This window comes from Opisthocomus hoazin, chromosome 3, assembly GCF_030867145.1.
Source record: "Opisthocomus hoazin isolate bOpiHoa1 chromosome 3, bOpiHoa1.hap1, whole genome shotgun sequence".
NCBI classification, from domain to species: domain Eukaryota; kingdom Metazoa; phylum Chordata; class Aves; order Opisthocomiformes; family Opisthocomidae; genus Opisthocomus; species Opisthocomus hoazin.
The window spans coordinates 9,731,665-9,750,942 of record NC_134416.1 but is presented as its reverse complement, the minus strand read 5'-3'; the positions used below and the strand labels follow the sequence as shown (position 1 = coordinate 9,750,942).

The 19,278-nt window shown below is 41.1% G+C and overlaps 1 protein-coding gene across 1 annotated transcript in view; it reads right to left on the bottom strand.

Moving 5' to 3' along the window:
• The window catches only part of NDRG1 (N-myc downstream regulated 1), a 41,892-nt gene that overhangs the window by 8,578 nt on the left and 14,036 nt on the right, over positions 1-19,278 (bottom strand). Inside the window, exons 2-9 of the mRNA XM_075415518.1 lie at positions 18,442-18,517; positions 15,336-15,371; positions 8,221-8,326; positions 6,420-6,540; positions 4,399-4,461; positions 2,690-2,750; positions 2,148-2,234; positions 598-654 (exon numbers count right to left, since the gene is read on the bottom strand). Coding sequence (XP_075271633.1) covers positions 598-654; positions 2,148-2,234; positions 2,690-2,750; positions 4,399-4,461; positions 6,420-6,540; positions 8,221-8,326; positions 15,336-15,371; positions 18,442-18,501 — 591 coding nt within the window. The 5' untranslated portion in view covers positions 18,502-18,517. The remainder of the gene's footprint in view (positions 1-597; positions 655-2,147; positions 2,235-2,689; positions 2,751-4,398; positions 4,462-6,419; positions 6,541-8,220; positions 8,327-15,335; positions 15,372-18,441; positions 18,518-19,278) is intronic.

The window sequence follows — 19,278 nt, the reverse complement described above, 5'->3', positions numbered from 1 at the left end:
TATAAATGCCTACAAATATCTTAAGGGTGGGTGTCAAGAGGATGGGGCCTGACTCTTCAGTGGTGCCCAGCGACAGGACAAGCGTCAACAAGCACAAACTGAAGGATAGGAAGTTCTGTCTGAACATGAGGAGGAACTTCCCTCTGAGGGTGACAGAGCACTGGAATAGGCTGCCCAGGGAGGCTATGGAGTCTCCTTCTTGGGAGATATTCAAGACCTGCCTGGACAAGGTCCTCTGCAGCCTGCTGTAGGTGACCCTGCTTTGGCAGGAGGGTTGGACTAGATGACCCACAGAGGTCCCTTCCAACTCTGAACATTCTGCGATTCTGTAATGCTTATACTCATGTTTAAACGCTGGCTGTCTAAACAAGGAGCTGCCCCTACTAGAGTTGTGATGACTGAGATGTACTTGAGTTGTTGGGACATAGCAAGCCCCATGGCAGCATACCAGCTCCAATATACTGGGAACACAAATATGAATCCTATCTCACAGCTTAACTTTGTACTTTGTTGTTCAGGTGAAGGCTTCTCCCCTCCTCCCAGCCCCAGGAGGGAAATACAGATGACAATACAGAGGAATCTTTTGAACATCCTTACCTTTCCAAAAAGATGTGAAATGACCATGTCTGGTAAAGCGTTTGTCCAACCTGAAATCTGAACAGCAAGATTATCTAAGTATCTGATATCAAAACATCCTTGAACAATTGAAACCTTTCAATTACCCATAAGCAGATGAATGGATGTTTCTTTGCTGTTCTTCTCCAACTAAAACACCATTAAGGGTTGGATTTTTTGAGTCGTTCTCACAAGAAGTCTTTACTAACACAGTTACACTGGGAACAGACTACTAGTGACATAGGTATATATAGAATCAGTCCCTGCAAGAACACCAAGCAAGCCAGCTGGATGGGTGTCATTTAACCTCACTGCGTAGCCACACTGACAATACATTGGAGCTGGTACCTAAAGCTCAAGTCCCAGAGTATGTGCTCTTGCTTTGGAAGGACAGCAGGATATGGGGCACCTGCTGTACTCTTAGATCAGCAATACTGACTGAGAGGTGGAAGGCAGAGGCACAGATATGGAAGAATTTAATTACAGTGAGACACTGGGTGAGATAATCAAACTGGGTCAACTGGTACCTCTCAATGTAGAAGAGTTACTAAATATACTTCCAGATTAAAGTCAAAATAAACTGGTATGCAAAATTATTTAAAGAAAATGAGTAACTAAGCCTTGAAAGAATGTTACATCCCAGCTCTGGAAAGTTTCTCCTAGTATTATAAGGTTGTCATTACATTTAATATCACCCTAGACACTTACAGTGGGTTGACTAAGTGTGGTTAAAAGATGACATACTAAATTTTGTACTTCTCAATGTTTATAACAACTGCTGTTCACTTAAACATGACCCTGAATGATACAAAGTGCCTTCCATCAGTTTACCTTGAAAAATGTTTTAACAGGTTAAATCTGAGTAATGTAACATTTATACTTATTTATATATACTGGTTTCAGGAAGATTTTTGAAACTAGTTCTCAGCACCTGTTTTCCCACACTGCAATATTTCTTAGAACTACAAAAGAATATTGTTAATAGGAGCTTCTTTGTCTGTGAACATTTTCACCTGAAAGTCCAGTTGTATGAATAATCTGTCCACAGTTACCACAGCTAATGGCCTTTTCTGAATCTTTTTGGCATCTAAGACACAGCTAGATGATTGAAACCTGGAAGATGTTGTTCTAAACATTTTTCTGTGCTCTAGTTCACATTTTGGACTGTGCTAGTAAACAAAGCCACGGACAATAAGGAACTGAATGTTACACTATACTTGAAGTTTACTTGAAAGAAAGCTGTTTCCAAAACTACACTGTGTCCAGGTTAAACTAGATTTTCCCCAGCAGGTATTAGCTCTTAAGAACTGTCCATACCCAGCAGCTCCATTATACCACAGGTATCCGTTTCCTCAAAGCACTTATCACTAGCTCTGCAGGGGGTATGTTTGCCAAAGGAAGAGTAAACCCCAAAGGAATTAGCCAGGGATATTTTGTGTCTGCAGCCATGCCTTGACACACAAACTTGCCCAGCTCCTCATGCTTGACAGGCTTGCAGCACGATTTATTTTTCCTAACTTAAAAATGTTTACCTTAGTTGCTGCCCAGTCCATCCAACCTTCAGCGCAAGGGTTTACGTTAATGAGAACTAATCCCTCCACCATCTCTGCGTGGTTTAACTGCGAAACAAAAGGTTTAAGATTCATCACATCTCCTTTGCAACTTGACAGTCAGCATAAAATTTAAATTTGCAAATAATCTCCTGCAGAGGAAGGCGGTGGGTCTAGCTTTATCTTGCACAAAACAAGTGTATGTATGGAAAAAAAAAATTCATTAAAGCAATTCAACTGAGCAGCTGGAGAACATTAAGAATTAACTTCTCCACCCTCAGTTTAAATAGAGAACTCCCATTAAAAAAACCTTCTGCAAATTAACTGGGTAGAGCCCAGGCCTTAAAATGGAAAATCTAGGTCTTCTGAATTAGCTGCCCTGTAGATTGTGGTATTTTACTTAAAAGCCTAACTGCTTACTTAAATGGGCATGGCAGAGCAGGAATTCTCTGTGCACACTACAGGGGTGACAACATGTCGGGGAAATCAGGTTAGAGGCTTTAGGGAAGCTTCACTAAACTTACAGCAAATCTGGTTAAGATGTAGGCACCGGCTCCAGTTCCCATTCCTATAACGGACTTCAGCCTGCACAGCAATAAAACGGAAGAGACCCATGAGTAAGACAGCAACAAAAATAAATCAACCCACAGCAGCAGCCTTCCTCTTTCACTTGCCAGCATCTATCTACAGAAGGGTGGGTTGCAGCTTGGGCAAACCATGAACCCCCAGCAAGGAGCTCGGCATTGCAGCTGGTTTGTTTTCTGCCGATTTGCAGGACGCTGGTCCTCATGCATTGCAGGTCAGCAGCAATTCTCACTTAACTTAAATAAATATACTGAGCAACCATAGCATTGTTCTGATGCTGGAAGGAAATGGTTAGTCTCTGCCAGAAAAACTTATAAGATACAGTCCTGAAATCTGCAGCCTAAATACAAAGCTCCCCTGCCCTCCCCAGTACAGCTATCCAACTGGGACACTGAATCCTCTAACAGGAGGCTGGCAGGGAAACCTCTCACGCTATCCAGCCACTGGGGTGATTAAGTTTAAGTTTCATAACCAAACAGGGCAGAGACAAACCAAATATTTGCATTAACTGAGATTGGTTTTAAAGCATCGCCTTCAAGGTCTTAGAAAATACATGGAAGGGAAGACTAGACAAAACCACTCAGAAAAACAGGTTATACAATGCTTTTAGGAAAAAACTTGAGGGTAGTTTTCATTGTCATTAGCAGTATTAGATCAAGGCTCTTTAAGTACACTCCAGTATAACCGATTTTCAAGGTACTGACATAATACTCGCTTTTTTTTTTTCAGTGGAAGAGCAGAAACTGCAAACCCAGTACCTTACATTGGGCATTTCAAAAGCCAGATCTCTTAAGAAGGTAGTGAGGTAAACTGGTCCAAGGTACTGTAACAGCTAATTACAACAAATGAACAATGTCTAAATTGGGGTGCTGGTCTTGGACTAAACCCCCACCAGCACTCCAGCTTGTCTGTTCTCCAAGGCTGCCTAATCCTGAATGCCAGGCTTTCTCTGCTTGATCTGACAACCCCTTGGAGGTATCTGCCCTGAGCTCTTCATTGTGTACCAGGAGCACCAACTCTGCCGAGCAGGTACCTCTCTCGGTTACAGGTCCTGCTAAAGCTGAACTTTCAGGGAGGACAAATACCTAAACTTGCTGCAGGTAGACAACAGAGCGCCACTGCCACTAGGTCCTATGACATCGGCAACCTGGCATCTGCACTTGGTAGTAGAAGAGGCTTAAGGAGGTTGGACTGACCCCCTCAGACATTCAAGCCACAGAAACAAAACACTGTCTTCAGATGGGACCATGTTGTTTCTGCCAGCCGCACAGGAAAGTGTGGGCTGTTACAGTGGGAAGAACGGATTGTCTGTGCCCTGCCCCTGTGAGGGCAACGCATAGAAAATACTGGAGGAAGCCCCTAAATTAGGCACATGGGATTTCACTCAAAGTTGCTTCCTGTTTAAAAATAAACAGACATTTCAAAAAAGGCCAAAAAAATAAGCTCTTCCAGAAAGAAAGGCAAAAGTGATCCATCTATAACAGCGGAATTAAAAAAAAAAAAACACAACCATAATTCTAGCAAACAAAATGCCAGACTGCTAGACCGAAGCTTCAGGGCAGCATAGGTGAATACCTGCTCTGCCCTGTTCTTTTGGTGTGCCAAATAGAGAAGGAGGAGGAAAATAAGTAAATAATTCTGCACTCACCCAAACTGTTTCAGGATTCCAGGAAGCATTTCGGCCAGCTGATCCATGGAGGGATACACGTACCTACAACAAATGTGTGTTTGTGGAGTTACCACACCACTTTCGGTACAGTAGGCTGAGATAGTTAGAGACTTTGTTGTCACTGAAGATATCATACCAAGTTTGCTCATTATGAGTTTCATTGATAGTATGAGCTGAATTGAAATCAGGACTAAGCACAAGTAGTTTAGCAGGAAAATGAGCATGACCTACATGGTATTTTATGTGAGTTACAGGACGATAGATGTCTGGTCCAACTGAGAGCAAAACCAACCATAATGAATCTCTTCCAAGAAAGTTCACACTTCAAACTTACAAAAAATTTGAACTTGAAAGGTGATTTTCCAGTCACATTCACCACATTTGTACTTCTGGTCCACCACAAAAAAGTTTCCCTGTGTTGCAGAATCACAGACTACAGCAGTGAGATCTAGATCTTTGGCAAATAATTTCTACGCATGTTTTCAGGGACGCAGAAATGACCACAGAATAAGTGAGGATAGTTTTCTATTAATATTGATGGAGAAAAGGACAGCATAGGAAAGGCTATGAAGCTGCTGAGGAAGTTCAAGAAAAACAGCTGTCAGTTAATGCTCCTGGACTTCTGCAGAACAGAAACAAAATTTTGAGGGGAGGAAATTCTGAGCAAAATCTCAACTGAACAGCACATGGGAAAAAAAATCCACTCAAAGTAGCTGGAGAACATCTGCCTAGGAAATATCCAAATCCCTGCTTCCCATCAGAACTACATCTAATGATCCTCTAGTTTAGCCTCCAAAACAAAATTAAACAAAATCAAGCAGTGCAAAACTACTTCAAGTTATTTTCTTAGATTTTCTTGTTGGGAGACTACACTTTGTCATGGCAAAAGCTAATGTCACCGCAACAGCTATGACTTTTACCTTGAGCATGCTGGTCTCCCAGCTGGAGGGCTGGGAGAGATAATACAGACTCTTGTGCTGTCCTCCTGATGTTACTAAGCAGTGGTCTTTACACAGATCATGATGGCTGCCCTATGCAGTTGACAACCCAGAACTGTTAACACTTGTTCAGGACACATGGGTTAAGTCACTTAAAAGCTTGTGATTCAGACGAATACAAAGTGAGATGACTGAAATAGCTTTGTAGGCTGCTCTGGTAGACAACTGGGCCATTGCAGTTAACACTGAGAACGTGGCCCATTGTGACCTCCTCAGCATCAGATCAGCTTAAAAATTAAGACGGGAAATAGACTGACTCACACAATAAGGGTACATATAAGCTCCTTAATACCTAGTTCTTACAGAACAACTGTTCCTTGCCTTGTAACCTCCCCTTGGCATGTTGGCTGCTCCCTTCCTCAACCAAGCTGACTCCTGTCCAAGGGACATCTTAAGGCAAACCTGTCTCATTTGAACTAAATGGGACAATCATTTTGGAAAAGATGATGCTCATGGCACACAAGGTTTCCAAGAGTTACAGCACCATACATGATACAGTCCGGAGCAGGCAGCTATCTATGATATTCTGTATGGGTACGTTGCTTTGTTACTGTCCAACAACTCAGATTTTCCAGGTAGGTTAAGTTTACTTATCAACATCCACCATGCTGCCATTTCATAAAAAACATGGATTTAGGAAAGACATTATATAGTGGCTAAAGTCTATCTTGTTTATAGTTTAGTTTTGTATCAGTATTCAGAATGCCGTTACAAAACAAGGTAGCTCGATATTTAAATTTGGATGTAGACATCTGTCAAGGAATTGCTTTACAAGCAGTCTAGTTATCAGAGATAAAACACAAAATTACAGCCCCAAAGTCTACTGTGGACTGGCACAGAACAGAGCTCAGAGCTCCAGTACCTTAGAAACAGTGTCAGGATTTAAGTTCAAAAGTCAACTACTGTGTTTGCTGTTAGTGTTTTTTGATTAAACTGCAGCTCAAGACTCTTTCCAGAAAGAGTGTAACTCTGAAAGCATGGGCTGTTTCCCTGACAACTCACCCAGCTTGGAAAGACGGTGCTCCATCCTGCTGACCAGGTGCATCCACATGGCAGACTGCAAAGTGCTGGGTGATTTCCTGCATATCCTCAAAGTTGAAGAGAGGATTGAAGCAAGTTTTATCTTGAGAAGGGAAAGAAAATATGGAATAATTACGCTGAGGGGAAAATAGTAAGTTTGCAGCTATAATAAAATCATTTATTAACCTGTCCTGCAGGTTAATGTAAAGCTGGTTCAATCAGGTGAGCTTTGTTACAGCCTGGGAAAAGTGGCAACTCTTTATATCTAAGGAGGAAAGACCAGTAAAGCCCTGATACAAAGTAACTTCTGCCAACTTCCTTTAATTCCTTGAAGCAAAAACCCTGAACAACTCCTTCCTCATGGCCAGCTACGATTTATCCGTGTTATTTTGGCACCTGCCAGAAGTATTTGCTTGGTACACCAAAACCTCAAAAAATTGTTCTTTATGCAAAGTTAAAATACTAAAAATGCAGTCAAGAACATTCATCCCAGGTTTTGGCTTAGATGAAGTTATCCATTTACTTGTCCAGTCTTTTTTCTTTGGATTGTGTCAAAACAGATAGAGGAAAAAAGTATCCAAGGCTGAGATCGTGACTTGTGCTTTTGCCCAAACATTACAAGATAAACATTACATGATCGGCTGCTGCAGGCAGCTCAAGACAAAAGCGTCCTTCTGGGATACTCAGTGCTGTAGGCTCCCAGCTTTGAGGTGAAGTGGTTTCTGATTTTTAAGCAGTATTAATGTGGGGAGATGGTTAGCACATTTTCCTCCTGAAGTGGAAAAGCATGAATTCTGTAGCTTTAAGGTGCCTAGAAAATGGTTCAGTATTCTGTGTGTGTTTCTGAATGTCCTCACACTACAACACACAAGCAAACCCACTGCAGAATATAAATAATTTTTAGCTAAAAATCAGCTTTAGGAGAATATGCAGGTTTGGGAAAAGGTTCCTCCCCTTTCAAAGGGAGAGAAAGTTTATTCATCATAAAGGTAGACTTTGTAACTCCGGAAAGTTAAAAGTCTTATTCAAAGATGAGATCCAGATTAAGCTCTGCCCTGACCCACTGAAATTCCAAAGTAAAGTAAGGCAGTTCCACAAAAAACAGGCAAGGAAATAGACTTTTCTTATGAGTAATATCCACACCTAGCAATAGCCAGACTTTAAAGATTTGCAGGTGGGTTTAAACGTAAATATTGATAATTGATCAAGAAACAGTAAATTGTGTGAAGTAAACAGTACTGGTGAAAAGAACACACTACAGCCCATCTGGATATTAGGTCATTATATTCTTGGATAAGTCAGATAAGATAAAAGGCATTTATCAAAGTTACTTTCTTAATACTGACTAAGAACACAATGCCACCACTCAATTTGTCATCCTGATTTGACATGTAATTCATATAGACCCATGGCAGCATAAGACTGGTTATCAGACAGAAACCTAAGACAAAGCACCAGCAATGTTGTTTCCAATGCTGCAGCCACCTCGTACAGATGTTTTTACAGCATTTATACATAGTCACTATGAGCATTCAGAGATCTTTCACTCCAAGTGAAATATATTGAGAGGTAATTATTTGCCTTGCAAGGATAAAAAAAAAATCTGAGAATTAAACTTGCTGTAAGACCGGAATTAGGTACCATCTAACAGGTTGGGATGCACATAAACAAGGAAGGACCTGCGAAAGGTTTCCTAACCACAACAGCTTCCACACCTTTCATTACGGCAGTAGTGTTAAGGAACTAGCTCACACCTGTGCTACAAAATCAAAAGTTTACTTACGATTCAGCCCGATGTCATGGTAGGTGAGGATAGCCGGCCGGTTCCCTCGGGGAGTCCCACACATGGTGACACGGACCGAGCCATGCACAGTCTCCACATCTTGCTCCTGGTGAAGAACAGAAGGAATCTGTTAGGGGCTTGTCCAAGTACTCCACTGAACACCTGCGTGCCCAGGAGCACAGGTCCTGCCCCATCACTGGGTCTGCCTGCAGCCCCAATGTCTCTGCAATTCCCACCCACCCTGTTCTGCTCCACAGTGGGGCCCTCTGCTAATGTTCCATGTTCAGCTGTCACCTACTCCAGTCTACAGACAACTACAGAAACCCTTAAGTTGCAACCTCTAACCAGATGCTGAGGGACTAGCTAAATAGTTAACCTCATTAAAAGGCAGAGTAAGAAAAAAAAAAAGAAAGCAGTTTGGTGCAACGACACCTAAAATAACAGCAGCTTACAACTACAACTGCCAACATTTGCAAAAGTGTAAGTTGCCGAAAGAAATTACTTCTGTTTTCTAGGAAAAAGACTTTAACTCAGCAAATAATTACTACTCCCCAAAGAAAGCAGTATTAAGTAGACTGTATTTACCATAAAGCCTTATCACACTGTGGAGCCTTGTGATTATATTACCCTTCCCCAATAAACACGACCGCTACATAGGTCAGCTTTATGGCTTGCTATGCATACACCTGAGCATAAACCCAACTGCCTAAAGTTTGGTATAGAGCATCATGTCCACAACATCCCTGTGGTGATTTATCAGGGAAACAATGTTAAGAAGCATACTGCTATTAGACATAACAGGAGTTTGTACTATTTAATGATCTTCAAGCTAGGCACACCTTTATTATCAAATCAAAGATCCCCTCAGTACCATCTTTTATCTATTGGCTGTCTATGTAAGCTAGATGTGACTTGGGTTGAACTAACATCCACAACATACGGAGTAATTTTTTCTTTATTTTGCACTTGAACTTCAGATGTATATAAACAATTTATTATTTTGCCTACATGTATACAGGGAATCACAAAACAAGAGTTATTTATGACACTTATTTACAGTACTGTTACTCCCAGGTAACAGTCAAGGCAGTATATAGTTAGTAGCCAGTCTTAGCATTTCATCACAATATTTTATTTACTGTACAGGACCCAGATCTCCATGTCATTCAGTACAGTGTACTCTCTGCTGCTGGCCTTGCTTGACTTGCTCCGTGCAGTAATGCCCAGAGGCAAAGTCCAAGTTAAATTCAAATCTATTACAAATTATGCTGTAGAAATCAGGAGCGTACAGCCTCTGCAAAAACCCTTACAGAGCAAAACCCAGAAGCTCTTCAGAGGTCTGAAGTATTAATTCAAATTAAATCTCAGCTTGGTAATTTGCTACATGAAATATACCATGCATTTTGTTGAAAAGAAAGATGCTAGGCAATACCATTCCAAATTTTACCTATTTTCATTGCAATTACACATTTAAATCAGTTTTAAGGTACAATCCTTGCAATGAATCAAGGTCCCACACATTTCTACACCAGGCAGGCTGAGTATCACCACTACCTATCTGAACTACACTCCACCAAAACACTAACATTCAGCTTTTATGTCTCCTCAGCGATTCATCCCCCTGCATACTCACTGCATTATTGAGCAGGTAAGCTGTGTCTTCCACATCCAGCACCATCTTTAGGCAAAATAGGGTGATATATCCAGCAAGTCAGACAGAGGACACTAGCTGGTTTCTGCTTTGTCCAACTAGGAAACCAGGTTATATAGACAAGCTGCTATCCTGCATAGGCTTATGACTCCCATAATGCCCAGCTAGAAAAGCCAAACTAGACTAATTCATGAGGACGTCATTCTTAAATAGGATTTGAGTCAGGTCTGACCAGGAGAAGTACTTGCGCAATAGAGCTCAGACATCAAAGATAAACTAAGTCCTTGCCATACACTGTACAAAGTGCCAGATGTCAAACCTGGGAATTAGTACAATCTTCCCTGTTGCTGTTTCCAGCAGGTTTTGGTAAGTTTAACTTCATTTGAGGTGTTGTCATCGCAAATGTTAGAACATCCCAAACTTACTCTAAATTAAACCAGAAGCAAGTTCTTTCCTAAAAGCCAGGAATAGAGTTTCCAGTGAGAACACAGAAGACTGAAAAATTAGTCCAAGCCAGAATGATTCTCCACAACAAAACCAAGGACTTTAAATATATGAAATCTAGAATTTTCCTTGTAGATAAGCAGTTTAGTCTAAAGTATTCCCATACCAGTTATACTAATGCTACTGTACATTTCATTTTTGGCAGAAAATAAGGTATTGTAGGTACACTCATTATACATACTCCAGAAGAGATTTGCTGTAGCAATAGATAGAAATTAATAAAAAGGGCTATTAATAATAATAGCAATTTATGTTTTCCATATTCATCCTTCCTTCTGTACTTAGATATTTTCAATATAAAGCATAAAAATTGATAGCTCAGCAACCTTAACACCAGTAATGAAAGTAAGCTATACTGTGTAACACACCTCCTGCTAAGTGTGGAATATTGACATTTCCTCCTCAGTTAGATACATGATTGGATTTTTATTGCTAGATCCTTCAGGAAACAGCACTGAAAACTGAGAATGTGGTTTTTTTTTTTTGGAGTGACCATCTTTCAAAATTTGGCATCCTTCTCCTTTGTGCATGAAAGAGAAAACTCTGTCCATGGAAGATAAAGCCAGACCCTTGAACCTGCACATCCCACTGACCTCCACACCTAGTTCTTCTGGAAATAGAAGCCTAAGTCTAGTTCAAACTCAGTGTCAAGTAAAAATAGTTCAGAGATGACAGATGACCATACTCCTAATTACTGGCATAAATCACAGTCCATTTAACAATTGGTTTAATTCCTCATTATCTTCACAGTAAGACTCCCCTAGTTCAAGAGAGTTGTGCTATTTTCTATTAGCATAAATTCTTAATGGTGAATATTCCAAAGACTCTCGTAAAAAATAATCAATTCACACCAGTTTCTTTGGTGACATCAAACCATCAATTTCACATCCCTATTGAACCTATCAAAGATCAAGAGATTTGTCTACATGATGCAGGGACAGACGTTTTCAACATGCAGAGCACTGAAAACAGATGGCAGCACATCCAAATCAACGTCAACATTATAGTAAGAGGCTCTTCACCAACTGATTTGTATTAAAACACTATCTTGGAAAAAAATCCAAGGTACACTAATCCGATAGAAGGATAAAGACAAACACACCATCTGTTCACATCTCTCACTTTAACAGAGGTGCAGTCTTAGTGCCCTAAAAACCCACACAACAATACTTCTGACACATGCAATTTAAGAGAGGCTCTCAGTCTGAAGAAGCTGATCCATTCCAAAGCAGATTTTTTGGGGGGGTCAAGTGACATTTTTTGATATTTTATCATGAGGTTAGAAGGGGGAGGCAATTTGTAAGTCAGTAACACAGGAGAGCCCATTTATTCCTTCCCCTCTCCACCACGGCTAGGGAAGACGTGGACTGAGGAACATGTTTACAAACAGGTTATTTTATTCTAAAGTATAGAATATGCAACCACAACACTTTAGTTATCTAAAGGAAAACCAAACACATTGCACATTTTGCTGAAAACTCCACATTTTGTATTTTAAGTAAAATACTCATTCCATCAAGATTTTAAAGCTTTCCAATACACTTAATCCTCAGCTACTATGTCATGCTTTTATTCTAATTTATAATATTATGCCTTTTAAACACACCTCCATTCTCTTGCCTCAGAACTGTGGGAAAAACTTCAGAGCTTTTAAAGAGGATTTAAATTGTTTTTAAATTCCTAGGAGACAGTATATTTTAAGTCCATATCACTTAGTAAATTTAATATACTAATACCCATGTATTCTATTTTTCACCTTTTTTTCAGTACATTGAAGATCAAAAATATTTGAGCTTTTAATGTGGTATTGCAATGTTGGGTTTCAAATGCCCTTTGCCCTGAAGTTATTTAGCATTTTCCCCCTATTTCTTCCTACTAAGAAATAGTTATTTACATTCATCTTATGCTTTTCTAAGACCCCAATGCCCACCTTTCCAGATATTTTTCTCTTTTTTTTTTTGGTTAAAATTTCTATTTTAAGTCAGAAACATTAAGAAAAAGGTTCCCCAGTTCAGGTTGTGAGTTGGGTACACCGATAAGTATGATGACTTTAGATGTGAGTGTGACTCTGCTAAGTTGGAAGCCAGTAACAAAAACTTCAGTGCAGGAACTGCAGCAGATTATTGCTATAGTTTTGCCCCGGGATTCCTCCTAGTCTGATTAGCACTGGGTTACACTGCTCTGCAAAAGCACAAAAGCACAACCACCCCCATGCCTTTCCTTCAGAAACAGCTCTTGCGTGCTGGTAGATACAGGTGACCACGAGCCATGAATTGCAAGGGGCAGACTCATCTCTGCCACCTACAGCTGCCGCACAGCTTGGAAAGTTTTGCTTAGTTATTGAGAAAGCAGTCTGCTGATGGACTGCTAGCTTCTGAAACACAAAGTTAAAAGAATATATACGGTGACAAGGAGCCAGATTTCCATTGGCTGCAGTGCTATGAACCTAGAGAATAGGCAAATACTTTAAACTGGAAATACAATTAAAATGTGTTTGGCATCAAGCCAACAAAGCACCACAGGGCACACTGCCCTGCACCAGTTTATCATTAATCGTGCTAAAACAGATTTGGTCAGGAACAGTCCTCTCCTTGGGAGCCTAGGGACCTTCACTTACGTGTTCAGGTGGGTGCCACAGACAGACAGACATATAGTGCTGACTAGGGGTATTTCAGTACTGCCATTTCTTCCACCTCTTGTCTTGGCCATCCCCGGTAACTCCATGAAAGCTTTCCTCCAGAGAGTATGTCCTGCAACATGTGCTTTCACAAGGGCAATATTGCGCTACACAGTGGGCTGACTTCAAAAATGGAAATGCATGTTTAACTCAAGTCTATCTAAAACAGCAGTCTATCTTTCCAAACCTGAATACCTAGATAAAATTTATTATTGCAACCAAAACACCTCATGGGCAGTCACCACTTTTCACTAGCGGCAGAAACAAAATTGTTGACTGAACACAGCATAACTCGTCCCCAGAAGGATGGAGCAATTGCAAGGGCTATGGTGGACACCCACATCCATACACAGACACTAAATAAGAAGCTCCATCCTGCCAAGTGCTGATGACCTCCTTCCCTGGCCAGGTCCATCCTCTTCCCAAGTTTGGCTCAAGGGACAGGTTTCTCATTAAGATCACACATGACCTTCAGTGTCAGTCCCACGTGACCAGAGTCCTCCAGGGCTACACATGAACTTCTAATGAACTAAGCAACCAACTCTCTCCTAACAGCTTCAAACCACCTCCCTCATAAATTAACCACAGAAGAACTGAAAAAAGATAGATAGGATACTTCTGATTTTAAGAACTTCTGCTGCAAAGGAGGCTCAGCTTTGGTCCTTAACACAAGAGATTGAGACTATTCTTCCATATTTCTCCTTCTTGAACTAGGACAATCAAAGATTAAACTTGAAGAAAGAAAGATCATTAAGAAAGCAAAAGCTGGCAGAACAGGGCTAAATGACAAGAAATGCTCGTCTGGATTAGCGAGAGTTAATCCAAAACATGGAAAACAACAAAAAGGCTTAGAGAATTTGATCTTGCAAGTTAAAAAAAAAATCTATATATACATGGTTTACAAACCAAGCAAATTTATTCCAAGAATAGAAATTAAATATGGGTCACTTCTGGATTCTTAATCAAAATACTGCAGTATTCCTGTTAGCAGACTTAATCTGGGATTCAGATTTATTTAGAACAAGTGATCAATCTGGACACAAACAGAAAGCTTCTCTCATGCTGTGGACAGTCCTGCAGGAAGCCGCATGGTGACAACTTTAACTTACATTCATCAAGCCTTCAGGCAGTAAATTTCATCATTAGAAAGGATGAGGGCTAAGACGCAGGATTAATGTAAGCTACAGTTTTACTACAGAAATAAGACCCTCTGAAAGACAGTAAAGATGTTCAAGATAACTGACTCAATTTCCAGGGAAAAGACTGCTGAGTTTGTGCTAGATTTTTAGCCAATTTGCGCAGCATTGAATAAATTATAGACAGGTGCAAATAAAGTGCAACATGCTAGAAAGTACATAGCTCTTTCCTCCAAGGACCTCCATCTGCACGTTCAAGAGACTAGAACAATTTAATAGCTTTCCTTATTCCTGCATGATCTACCTCCCTCCCTAAAGCCCGTTGATAAAATTAAGACACCCAGAAAGCCTCTTTTCCCAACACGTATTCCTTCTTGCCCTCAGTGACGGGAATTCAATGCTCACTTATTTTGTGGAGGCAAGTACAAGCTCACTGGTCTCCCCCCTAGTTCAACTCAGCCTGACTGACAGTGGTGCTTTTACTTAGTCTCAGCTTAAGAACCAGCAAGGGCAAACTTCTCAGTCAGAAGTCCAAATGGTGATAGTACACAAGGGGAGCTAAGAGAATTACAAAGTAACCTTTCAAAAGCATGACACAGGGAAAGTGGAAAGCCAGCATTTGACATAGTGGTGCACTTTATGAACTCTTCTGTTCTGGCTGTAAACAAACATATGGAAACTACCGTCACTCTTGATATGGGCAAAACTGATTGCTTAGCTCCTTCCGCTGCTCCACAGGCTTCGGGAATCTTTTGCAAACCTTCAACAGCATAATTGGATACATCAAGACGGACACTTCCTCCGAGGAAATGCATGCACACTGTTAATGAAAGCAAATTAATTGGGGAAGTGTGTGTCCTTGTGGGAGGTGAATATTTTGCTTTCACTGCCACTGCTGAAGAATTTCATTATCTTAGCAAGAACAGAACTGCTTGCAACCCAGTCTCTCCTTTTGGATGAAACTTTCTCAGCTTCAGTATGAAAAGACCTCCTGCAGTTGCCTTCACATTGCTACGTCAGAGCCCCATTCAGACCTCTCTCCCACAGTAAGAGTATTTCAGGTGAGCACTCAGTCATTTCTGACCACATTTTGCAATCTAGTTTCCTCTTTTGCAAAAAAAAAATAAAATATAAAAGCTTTACTTACCTGAACATCGAAGTCTGGAAGGAGGCGAGTGATAGCCTGTGAAGAGATTTCAATATGTTAATGCAGGTAACTTTCGTAGCTACAGAAATCTGCGCCAGGACATGTGTGCTCTAACCCACTGCTCCTACAGCTGAGAGCTCTGTCCTGACCTTTCATTCAGTGAAAGCTCTTGCTGAACACCAAAACTCACCCAAGAACTTTTACTCACTAATCTTCATAAAGAACTTGACAGCAGTAAAATACTAGATTACAGACCAGCAAACTAAAGCACAAAAGCTGGTGCATCTTCAGTTATAGTTAAATCACTGGACAAGTCAGAGCAATAAAACACTGAACTTTTCTCCATTGCTTATTGTAGCCATGAGACAGCCAACAGCCCACCTCAGTCCTGCCTAGGGATGGAAAGACACCGAGCACTCACTGAGTACTTGCACCACAGTTGCTCCTGGGATTTAGTTATATGATGTGGAACGTGGAAAGAGCTTTATCCTAGCCAAAATTAGGCCTTGCTATGTTTAGAAGGTTGGCTGGACATGGCAATTGGACAGTAGGAAGCATTTCTTTACCAACAGGGTGGTCATACACTGGAACAGGCTTCCTAGAGATGTGATCAATGCCCTGAGCCTGTCAGTGTTTAAGAGGCATTTGGACCATGCCCTTAACAACATGCATTAAGTGTTGGTCAGCCCTGAAGTGGTCAGGCAGTTGCACTAGATTGTTGTAGTTCCTTCCAGATGAAATATTCCATTCTATTCCAACCCATGACCAGACATCGCTAATACTGACAAACTCCTACACTTGTCAAGGATCTCCACCAAAGCAGTTTTGTGACATCCTCCCCATTTCCAATAGCTTAAGAGGCTTACAGCTTCAAAGGAAGAAGCGTCTTATAGCCACCTCCTTCTACCAAAAGACAAAAAAGAAGTCAAGCTCATGTTTCCACTGGGAAGCTGAAAAGAGAGGGAAGAGCAGCCAAACAGACACTTGTTACACTGCAGAGGAAACCAAGAAGAAACCAAGGCTTGAAAAAGCAGTACAGAGTTAAAAAGCAAAGCTTAGAACTCTGGCAGGGAGGCCACAGTCCCAGAAGCCCAGGTGAATTAAGAATGGAAGACGCCAGAAGCAATACAGCTGCTTTCTTGGGCAATACCATCTCATATGGTGGGCCTCAGAGCATTGCAGTCCAATCCATAATTATGGACTCACCAGACTCTAGAGCCATGGTCTCTAGGTAACTAGGCAATGTCTTGTATATACAAACAGGTACCTAAAGAGCTGACTAGCTTGTGGAAGTAATTCTACACAGACTTAAGACAATCTGATTTTTTTTAAAATATTACTATACTGTTGGTCTTATGACCTTTTAAACATAGCTAGTTTCATACACTGGTGTTTCCATGGGGTCTGGAGTTGAAAGGAATATGTAGATATGGCATCTGTCTAGACAGTGTATGAAATAAGGCACCATCATTGTCCAGGAACAAAGACTCAGATGTAGAAGATATCTTAAGCACAAGCCAGGAGGTAACTGTTAACCTCAGTATGTGCTGAGTGTCCTTCAGGGAAATCTTTTCCACTTTCTCAAAATACATCCAGTAACTTCCTTCCCTACGTGTTAGGCATGGCCACAGAGGAAATCAAACTCTCTGCCAGCTTCCCCACGCAGACAAAACATAAGGTAACTTCATGAAAAAAGCATATGAGGCACTGGACCAGGTTGCCCAGAGAAGTTGTGGATGCCCCCTCCCTGGAAGGGTTCAAGACCAGGTTGGATGGGGCTTTGAGCAACCTGGTCTAGTGGAAGGCGTCCCTACCCAGGGAGGTTGGAACTAGATGATCTTTAAGCTCTCTTCCACCCCAAACCACTCTGATTTGTGATACAGGTTTAATTGTCAAGATACCAACATTTGATCTGCATGCTACAGAAACCCAAGAAGCTTATTGGTGTTTTAAGATATTTCTGAAGTTTGAAGCAAAGGCATTTCGGTACCCATAGGACTTCTGCTCAGTATCTGCTTTGCTACTGCTGAACAATACCGGCATTAAAAAGGGATCTTAGTTTCTGAAAAGTTCGAGTGCTGCATTCGCTGGTATCCAAACAAGCTCTGCTTTCATGCAATGTCCTTGGCAAAGGAGCTGTGTTTAAAGTTTATCTAGCCATTTCACTGCAGTCACAAGTGGAAATGATTTTCTGAAGTGTTTACGCAAAAGAGGTAGGGAAGGAAAAAGAAAGTAGCAGATAGAGCAATGAATAGTTCTAGTGTAAAAAAAAAAACAGAAAAACCCCAATGCATTTATATACATCATCATCAAGAATTACAGTCCTTGGGAATAAAAGAAAAATTTTGGTTTTGATTCAAGAAAAAAGCTGAGAGGTTCTTTTCACGTATTACAGTGAATTATTTGCCATGAACATACCAAAGCACAGAGCATTGCTACCATCGAACAGAGTCAAACAGCCACTGAACCCAGATACAGTGGGCAGAGTTTTGGAGAAAAGTGGTGCAAAAAACCAGACGGAAAGCAGTACAACAAGGTTAAGCAAAAAGAAGGCTGAAGATGTTTCTACGCTTCAACCCCAGAGGAACAGCTGAGGCTTGCGCACACCCCGCCGGCTGCAGGCCTGGTAGCAGTTTGGCTGTAACTCACAGCTCAGAACAGTCAGAGAGGCATAGCTGGGGCACAGTCACACCTCTGGACTCAGATGTGCGCAGAGGAAAAGTAAAGGCTCTTTGCCTCCTTGAAAGGGACCTAACAGCGCAAAGTTTGTACCTTTACATTGAGAAGTCTGCAGGCACAGATGGATCTATGAGATTAGCTATTTTGAACAGTGTCAACTGGGCAAAGACACACAGCCCTATCATCATCCAGAAAATGAAAGTGTCACCAGCAGATTAGCACTAGAGAAAAATAACACCAAGAACCAAGAAAGATCAAATAATCAAGACTTAGTTTTGCATTGTTAAAAAAAGACCCTCTTATTCCACCTCCAGTTCCTCTTACTGGTTTCTTCTATACTACATACTAGAATTAATCTAAGAACACATGTGCATTTCCAACAACACCCCTAAAATAATACACATAAGCACTAAAGGTTTAGAATTACCTCCTCCTTCTCCACCAGAGGTTTCACCTCTGCAAGGTGAGCATCCTGGAACTCTGACATGGTCAGTAGCTGATACCTGCAAAGATGAAAAAAAATTTGTTCTCAGCTTGCATCAAAGATTAAATACAGGAACAAATAAAGATCCTGCACCACTCCTCCACCCCCTGCCCAATGACCCATGGTCTCAGGTTGTAGTTTAAAAGACCTCTGCAAAAAGGTTGTGAATCTCTTGTAAAATGCCTCCATGGTTTATTTATATACACACTCCTGCACAATCTGAGATTAAAGAGACATTAAGGCTGCAAGATCAAACAAAAGTTTGGCAGCTTCATAACAGTGAATGCTGAAGGAAATGGGGCAAGGATCTGTACAGAGCGAGTCACGGAAACTGCCATTTCACAGGTAAAAGCAGGCATAGCCACATCTGCACAACCACATTCTGAAATGAACTCGAATATTTGTCTCTGAATATTTTATTTTTGAGACATGCTCCCTCTGTCCCCCAAATCTTTACTGTAAGAAAACTGAACTGGACACTTGTTAGCATCATTCTACTCTCAGACCAATGTGCTCCATTCTTCAGGACAGAAACACCTTCCTTGACCTGAACAAACAAACGGTACCAAGTAAAAGAGATACTCCTTTAAGTGGACACCTACAAGGTGCATGCAATAATACTATTTTCAAAACTGTCAAAGTCAAGAACAAGACTGCTGTATCGTGCTGTAGGAAAGGACTGGCATCACACTACCCAGCTTAACTGGGAACATGGATAGGGCCAAAACCCAGAAGAGCTGACGGAGCAGCAGGTTGTGCTGCAGGTGCAGTGCGTCTTCC